At 34.7% G+C, this 8,385-nt stretch overlaps 1 protein-coding gene across 1 annotated transcript in view; it reads left to right on the plus strand.

Annotated features, from left to right (window-relative positions):
- The window catches only part of zgc:158803 (LUC7 domain-containing protein), a 21,896-nt gene continuing 13,511 nt past the window's right edge, over positions 1 to 8,385 (plus strand). The window contains exons 1-4 of the mRNA XM_056456164.1: positions 1 to 580; positions 5,642 to 5,736; positions 6,582 to 6,680; positions 7,218 to 7,328. Coding sequence (XP_056312139.1) covers positions 520 to 580; positions 5,642 to 5,736; positions 6,582 to 6,680; positions 7,218 to 7,328 — 366 coding nt within the window. The 5' untranslated portion in view covers positions 1 to 519. The remainder of the gene's footprint in view (positions 581 to 5,641; positions 5,737 to 6,581; positions 6,681 to 7,217; positions 7,329 to 8,385) is intronic.

The raw sequence follows: 8,385 nt of genomic DNA on the forward strand, positions 1-8,385 counted from the left end.
CGCGCAACCGAGCGGGAGCAGTGCGCGCGGGTCGGAAGTCTCATTCCGAGAGAACAGAGAAAAACAGAAATAAAACAATAAAGCAACAACAAATAAACACTGTCAAAACTTTGCGAATATGGACCATCACACAACATAGCGATACACGGACTGATAAAGCAGCGTTAGGACTGATAAATAAGCGCATATAAGGCGGACTGAGGGGCGCCGGGGAAGAGTTGCCGTTAGCCGCTAAATGCTAACGCACGAGACTAACTCACTGATTTATGATTTGACTGATTTCAGCGGGATTTCACAGCTATAAACCGCACATTCTGAGGGATAGAAAACACAGGAGTGGACGAGCTGTTAGTAGGACGTGTGTTAGTGAGTTTAAGAAGGCGGTTTTGGCAGTTTTATCGGCGGCCGCTAGAGTCGAGGCCTGCTATATGAGGAGTTTTGGGTAGCAGTCAGGTAAACAACTCGGTTTTACTGTGAACGCAGCTCTTTTACACGTTTTAGGGCAGTAAAGTGGTCAAGATGTCGGCCCAGGCTCAGATGAGAGCCATGCTGGACCAGCTGATGGGGACTGGCAGAGATGGTGAGTGACTCCATTCTCCAAATCGAAACTAAACTATTATTTTGATTTAGTGTGTTAATTATGGACTTGTTGATTTATATTGAAGTAAAGTTGTTATTATAACCGCACATTATGACTATCTCCTTAAAAATGTCATTTCGGAGAAGTATTATTTGACAATTCTAAATAGGGAAATCATATTAGCAGCTAGTTGCTGTAGAGGTGTAGTTGGTTTTGTACCGTATATACCATCTTCACAATGACAATTCATAATATGCCAATTCTAAATAGTAAAATCATCAGCAGCTAATGACTTTCAACATTGTTCACAGTCAAATAAATAGTGCTAATGTTGTTTTCAAGTCATACTTGCATGAGATTTCAGAGCGAATATTCAAAGTACCCTATTAAAGAATATAGGGAAAATGTTACAAGATATCACTGAACGAATGTGCCAATATAAAACCAACTTTACCTCAATAATGACTTTGATAACAGATTGAGGTAAAGTTGGTTTTGTATTCACACATTCAGACTATTGTCATTTCAGAGAAGTATTATTTGCCAGTTCGAAATAAGGAACTCAAATTAGCAGCCAATGACAAAATTGCGATAAAATTGGTTTTATCTTCTCTCATTCTGACTCGATAAGAATATAATTTCATATTATGCACATTTTTAATATTAAAATCATATTCGCAGACAATGACTATCAAAGTCAAATAAATAGTGCTAATGTTGTTTTCAAGTCATACTTGCATGCAGGGGCGGACTTAGTGATTTGGGGGCCCTAGGCAATTCCAGCCATGGGATCCAAAAGTTTGTGCTTTAATTTATTCTTAATTGATTTATTTATTGCCCTATATTATTTATTTTTTTATATATCACTCAATCTCCTTTTTTATATATTGTCTTAATGCAAAATAATAATAACAACAACATGTAAAGCTTTTTAAATGATTTGTTTTCTTAAAATGAATATGTTGTATGATTAAATGAGTATTGTATTCATATATATTTTTTTAATAGTTTTAATTACATTTAAAAGTTTTAATTAAATATTTAAATAACTTTAATTACGTTTTTAAAACTAAATCTTTACCTAATTTGACTGCTGGACTGCTCAATGATTAAGGGTGGGGGACACATTTGCACAGAAGTAATAAAAATTACACGTATTATTTTAGACCCTCGTCATACAAAATATGATAGAAAATTATGTTATATTTTATGCATAGGTATAATTTGTACTTCTAGGTATTTATTTGGGGGCCCTCAGATTTCCTGGGGCCCCAAGTGGCTGCTTACCTTGCCAGTTGGTTAAATCCTTACCTACTTACATGAGATTTCAGACCAAATATTCAAAGTAAGGTAAAGGTAAAGTTGGTTTTATATTCGCACATTCAGACATTCTCCATAAGAATATAAGTCCATACTATGCAAACTGAATAGTAAAATCATATTAGCAGCCAATGACTATCAAAGTACAGCATTGTTCACAGTCAAATAAATAGTGCTAATGTTGTTTTCAAGTCATACTTGCATGCAGGGGTAGATTTAGTGATTTGGGGGCCCTGCTAAGAAATTCCAGCCATGGGACCCAAACGTTTGTACTTTAGTTTATTCTTAATTGATTTATTTTGCTTTTTTTTTCTTATATCACTCAATCTCCATTTCTGTATATTGTCTTAATGCAAAATAATAATAACAACATCATTTAAAGCATCTTGTAAAACTTTTTAGATGATTTGTTTTCTCAAAATGAATTGTATGAATGACATTAATAAATGTATAATATAGGCCTATAAACAATTTTTAATGGTTTTAATTACGTTTTAATAGTTTTAATTAAATATTTAAATTTTTTAATTTAAGATTAAAGGTTGGGGACACATCTGCACAGAAGTAATCAATTAAACTTTAATTATTAATTATTATTAATTATTTATTTTTTTAGGCCCACATCATACAAAATATGATAATAAATGATGTTGTATATCATTTATAGGCATAATTTATACTTCTAGGTATTTATTTGGGGGCCCTCAGATTTCCTGGGGCCCCAAGTGGTCGTTTACTTTGCTTATTTGTTAAATCTGCCCTGCTTACATGAGATTTCAGACAGAATATTCAAAGTACCCTGGTAAACAATATATGGAGCGTGTCACAAATTGTCACTGAACGAATGTGCGAAAATAAAATAAACTTTACCTCGATAATGAATACTATAGTACATGGTTTTATATTCGCACATTTGTTCAGTTTTGAACAGTGACATCTTGTGAAAAGGTCTATATATTGTTTATTACACTACTTTGAATATTGGGTGTGAAATAGCATATAAGTATGACTTTAAAATCATTACCACTATTTAAGTGACTATGAATTATTATGCTGTATTTCGATAGTGATTGGCTGCTAATATGATTTCACTATTTAGAATAGACAAACAATACTTTTCTAAAACTATATTATTAGGGAGATTGTCAGAATGCGTGATAATAAAACTAACTTTACCTCAATTTAAAGTACAACATTGTTCACAGTCAAATAGTGCTGATGTTGTATTGAAGGCATACTTGCATTTGATTTCTGACAGAATAGTATCATAGTAAACACGATATAGGGACAAAGTCACAAGTTGTCACTGTTCAAAAATGACAGAATGTGCTAATATTAGATGTATAATATATAAATATATTGTGTACATGTTGATATTTGTGTAATTTGTTTGACAGATCTGTTAAAGACTAATAATTTGAATAATTTCACCTGACTGTAATCAATGAGTTGATTGACAGGAATCATGTATGATTGATTATTTCTGATTTTGTTGCCATGACTTGATATATACAAATTATAATTATTTATTTATTTATTTATTTATTTTTATGATTTAAACTCAATTTCTATCACTGTTATTGATTACAGTGATTTAGTTGACTTGATTAAAATACAGTCATAATTCATATGATTTGGGTGGTTTGATTTTTATGTCAGTATGGCTTAAATCTTTTCATTCTTCCCCCTTTCAACTTACCGAATTTGATCCTTTGTTTCTTCTCTTATAAATCATAAGAAAAGTGCCACATTTTTAATGCATTTTTGACCACTTTTTTATAGATATGTTATATTCTGATGTTGTAGTTTGATCCATGCAAACCCATAACATTTTTGTTTTCTGCTTTTGTCGTTACATTTGTTACCGATATCACTATAGTCTCATTTCTCAGTTCTTGTACATTATACATTTGACAGTAAGAAATTTGAAGAAGATATCACGTCAGGTCTAATTTTACTGATGTGAGTTCATGAGATGATTGAGCCACTTACTATAATTAGAATGGATGATGTCATAATTTCATCAGATATGTTTTTGTAAATGTGTTGCTGCAGTCAATGTTTTTCCTTTGATATTTTTTTTTTGTTGTTATGACTTTAGTGTCGTTCTTTTTTATTTTTTATTTTTGACTAAGCTAAAATATACTTTGTTATTCAATGACATTCATGTTTGATTTATTTTCTATAATTAGTGTTGATCTTCATCTTTAGTGATTTATTTAATAGATTGTGATAGTTTCTGATTTGGCTGGAATAATTTCATGCCACTTATAAATTTTATTAAATTAAGATTCAATTAATTTAGATTAGTTGTTAATTTAATTTACTCTATTAAATTGAGATTCTATTATAATTAAATAACTGCATTAAATAACTGATACCGGATTAGAAGCACAAATGTTTTGATTCATTTGTCATAATAGGAGTCACGATTTAAGAAAAAGTCTGCAATTGACAGTGTCCTCATTTTATTGATCAGACTAGGGCGACTAAGATTACAATTAACACACTCGTCAACGCTACCAAGCTGACCGATCATATAGCTTGCGCTATAGGTCGTTGTGACGTGTAGTTAACATTTTTCTGAGAGGTCAGTGTCAGTCATGTAATGGGTATGCGGTCACTTGATGGCTGTGTGAAGGCTCAACGCAGAAGTGTAAACAGAGCTGGGTCACGTGACTCCACACGGTAGGGAAAGTAATTGAAAAAATTTACCTGGAAAAATGCCGTGGTGCAGTAGGTAATGCTGTCGCCTCACAGCAAGAAGGTCGCTGGTTTGAGCCTCTGCTGGGTCAGTTGGCATTTCTGCGTGGAGTTTGCATGTTCACATGGGTTTCCTCCTGATGCTCCAGGTTTCCCCCACAAGTCCAAAGACGTGGTATAGGTGAATTGGGTTAGCTAAATTGTCCGTAGTATATGAGTGTGTATGGATGTTTCCCAGTGATGGGTTGCAGCTGAAAGGGCATCCGCTGCGTAAAACATATGCCGGATAAGTTGGCGGTTCATTCCGCTGTGGCGACCCCAGATTAATAAAGGGACTAAGCCGAAAAGAAAATGAATGAATGAACCTGGAAAAATTAGATTGATTATAGGTTGTGAATGGTGGCGCAGTAGGTAGTGCTGTCGCCTCACAGCAAGAAGGTCGCTGGTTCAAGCCTCGGCTGGGTCAGTTGGTATTTCTTTGTGGAGTTTGCGTGTTCTCCCTGCATTCGCGTGGGTTTCCTCCGGGTGCTCCGGTTTCCCCCACAGTCCAAAGAAGTGTGGTGCAGGTGAATTGGGAAGGCAAATTTATCCGTAGTGTATGAGTGTGAATGATGTGTGGATGTTTCCCAGAGATGGGTTGCAGCTGGAAGGGCATCCGCTGGATAAGTTGGCGGTTCATAATTGCCCAGCCCGAAGATCGACAACAAAAACAGCAAAACTCGATAAAATCAAATTGACATAACCTTAAAATTAGTATACGATGCATATAATTTAGTTGTAGTCATTTGATTGCTCTCAGAATGTTGTTGATTTGATTAAAAGTTTTATTATTATTATTATTTATTTATTTTTTGTTTTATTTCAGTAAAATATTGTTAGGATTTATTGTCTTTTGAATAACTTAATTTGATTGACATTTTTACATTATTTAATAGAATTGGGGATTCTGGCATTATCATTTTGTCAACATGATATCCTAATTGTTTTAATTTTGATGTGTTTTTTTTATACTCATATGTTGTGTCTGTTTTCTGTCAGGCGACACGATGCGTCAGAGGATCAAGTTCACAGATGAGCGTGTGTGTAAGAGTCACCTGCTGGAGTCCTGTCCGCACGATATACTGTCAGGAACTGTGAGTATCTCCTCTTTAAGGTCGAGGTTATTCCGTATTGAAGCTGTCTGATAAATCAAAATGAGCAATCAAAACCTGGATTCGTCATGCACATCTTGTCATGGAAGCACGGCTCTGTTATCATTAGTAAATGTCATCCGAAGGCCAGAGGGCGTCTCACACACAAACACCCACATAGAAGTAACCCAGGAAATTTGCATCAAAATGAGTAATCAAAACCTGGATTCATCATGCACATCTTGTCAGGGAAGCACGGCTCTGTTATTATTAGTAAATGTTATCCGAAGGGCAGAGGGCGTCTCTCACACAAACACCCACATAGAAGAAACCCAGGAAATTTGCATAGGGTTGCATTATAAACGATTAAACTGCTTTTATTGATGCAGTGTAACTGATAATCACACAGCTGCTGAATAATCTCACAGGAGAATTTATTTCAAACACTCGACTAAAGTTATGAAGTGAGTTTGGAGTAAAAATATGTTATCTTTTGTGGTATTTTCACAGCTCGCAGAGAACGATTATCTAAATGCTGAATGATTATCTTGATTTCATTATAAGTCTTCTGTGATTATGAACGCGATACTGTGATTGTTAACTCTGTAATAAATGCTGCTCCATCTGAAAGCACCTGCTGGAGATTTTCTACTGATTACAGAGCCAGCTTTACTAACAAAGTGATCATTGAGTTGATTTGATCACTCATGCAGACCTAGTCATTATTTCTTTGCTGTTAAAACTTTGCTCATCCATAACCTGAATGGTGATCATTGCTCTTCATTTACTCTTACGACCTCCAGAGTTTGTAGCAGTCTGTAATCCGCTGTGTTTGTGTGTTTGTGCAGCGCATGGATCTGGGAGAGTGTGTGAAGATTCACGATCTGGCTCTGAGAGCAGATTACGAGATCGCTTCTAAACAGCAGGAGTTTTTCTTTGAGCTGGATGTGAGTATGAGCTTTGGATGGGCATTTTTGATGAATGTTATGTCTGTATTATATTGCATATCTACCTCAGATGTTCAGCCTGACTTCAAATGTTAATATTGCAACAGAAACCAAACTGTTAACATGTATATATTTGGATTGCCCTGATTTTAATGTTATCACACAATAATTTTTACCTGGAGAGACTTTAAAGGAAATATTTTTAAATATAAATCCTAGATTTTTTTTCTCAAAAGTAAGCCTAAATTGTTAAAAATTGAACAGAATAGTTAATGATAATTCTGGCCTCAACTGTAACTATGTGCTCTGTATTTTATTGTCTCATAAAATTTCACATACTTTTATTATTATTATTATTATTATTATATGTAAAACATTTCATATTTTGGGTAGAACTGTGTTAAGTGTATCGGTCCTGCCCTCTAAAATCGACCCAGTGTCTAATGTGGCCCTTAATGTGGGAAAAGTAGTTTTCCACCGCTGATCTTCATGATATTAAATGTGTGTAAATGGCTGATGGTGGTGTTTTTTTTTCAGGCCGCTGAGCATCTTCAGTCCTTCATCGCAGACTGTGACCGAAGAACCGAACTGGCCAAAAAACGACTGGCAGAAACGCAGGAAGAGATCAGCGCTGAAGTGGCCGCGAAGGTAGAAAACAACTCATCTGAAGCTTCAAATGCTTCTCATTCATGTGTGCTTTCACTTTCATGTTGCAGTTTCACACACCTGCTGATTTCCAGAGAATAGCGAGTAGAGAGTCACGCTTCACGGCTCTGATATATTATGGTCCAATGACTTTATACATATAAATAAAAAAGCACATAAAAAGATGATCAACTTTCAGTGTGTTTCAGCAAGGGAATGCATACAGATATAGATGCAGGAGGAAACTCCAATCCATGGGACAATTTATCAATCAAATTATCATGACATAAACTTGGAATTGTGAGAAATAAAGTGAGAAAAGGTTTATATTTTAGTTTACCCACAATTCTTTTTTAACCTTTTTTAGGACACTCATTGAAAAAGTGTTACTGGGGTTTCTTTCTAGAAATTGTATCACTTAAAAAGTTATACTGTAATTATTGCCAACTTTAACGTAATGTTTAAGTTTAACTTAAACTTATTTAAACTTTGCCTTCTAAATATTTTGGTTTAAACAAATAATTCTGATTTTAAAAAGTCTCAATTGCTGGATATAAATTAAGAAATATAAATCGTTGCTGTCTAAATTATGACATTAAGAAGGAAAAACTAAAAGGGGATTATTTATTTATTTATTTACACAGAGTTTTGAGAGGGTAACAAAAGAAATTCAACATTTTTATAAAAAAGTCTTGGTTGTTATGTTTCAAAGCACGTTATGCAGAAAAAAACATTGAAATTGTTTAGTTTAAATGATTTCTGATGGGGAAAAGGTCTGAATTATTTCAATGAACAGTGGGAAATGTTCCTATGGAAATGTTCTTAATTGCAAGAATTGGGGTGCTTTCACACTAGCACTTTTGGTCTGCACCCGGGTTCGTTTGATGTCATAGTACGGTACGTTTAGCTAGTGTGAACGTGACTTCTGAACTCTTGTGTGCACCTGTGAACCATACCCGAGTCCGCCTGGAAGAGGTGGTCTGGGGTACGGTTTATGTGAACTCTGGTCCGGTTCACTTTTAGTTTGAATGCAATCATACCAAATAACGGAGGTGAACCG

Source organism: Danio aesculapii, chromosome 1 (genome assembly GCF_903798145.1).
Source record: "Danio aesculapii chromosome 1, fDanAes4.1, whole genome shotgun sequence".
In the NCBI taxonomy this organism is placed as follows: domain Eukaryota; kingdom Metazoa; phylum Chordata; class Actinopteri; order Cypriniformes; family Danionidae; genus Danio; species Danio aesculapii.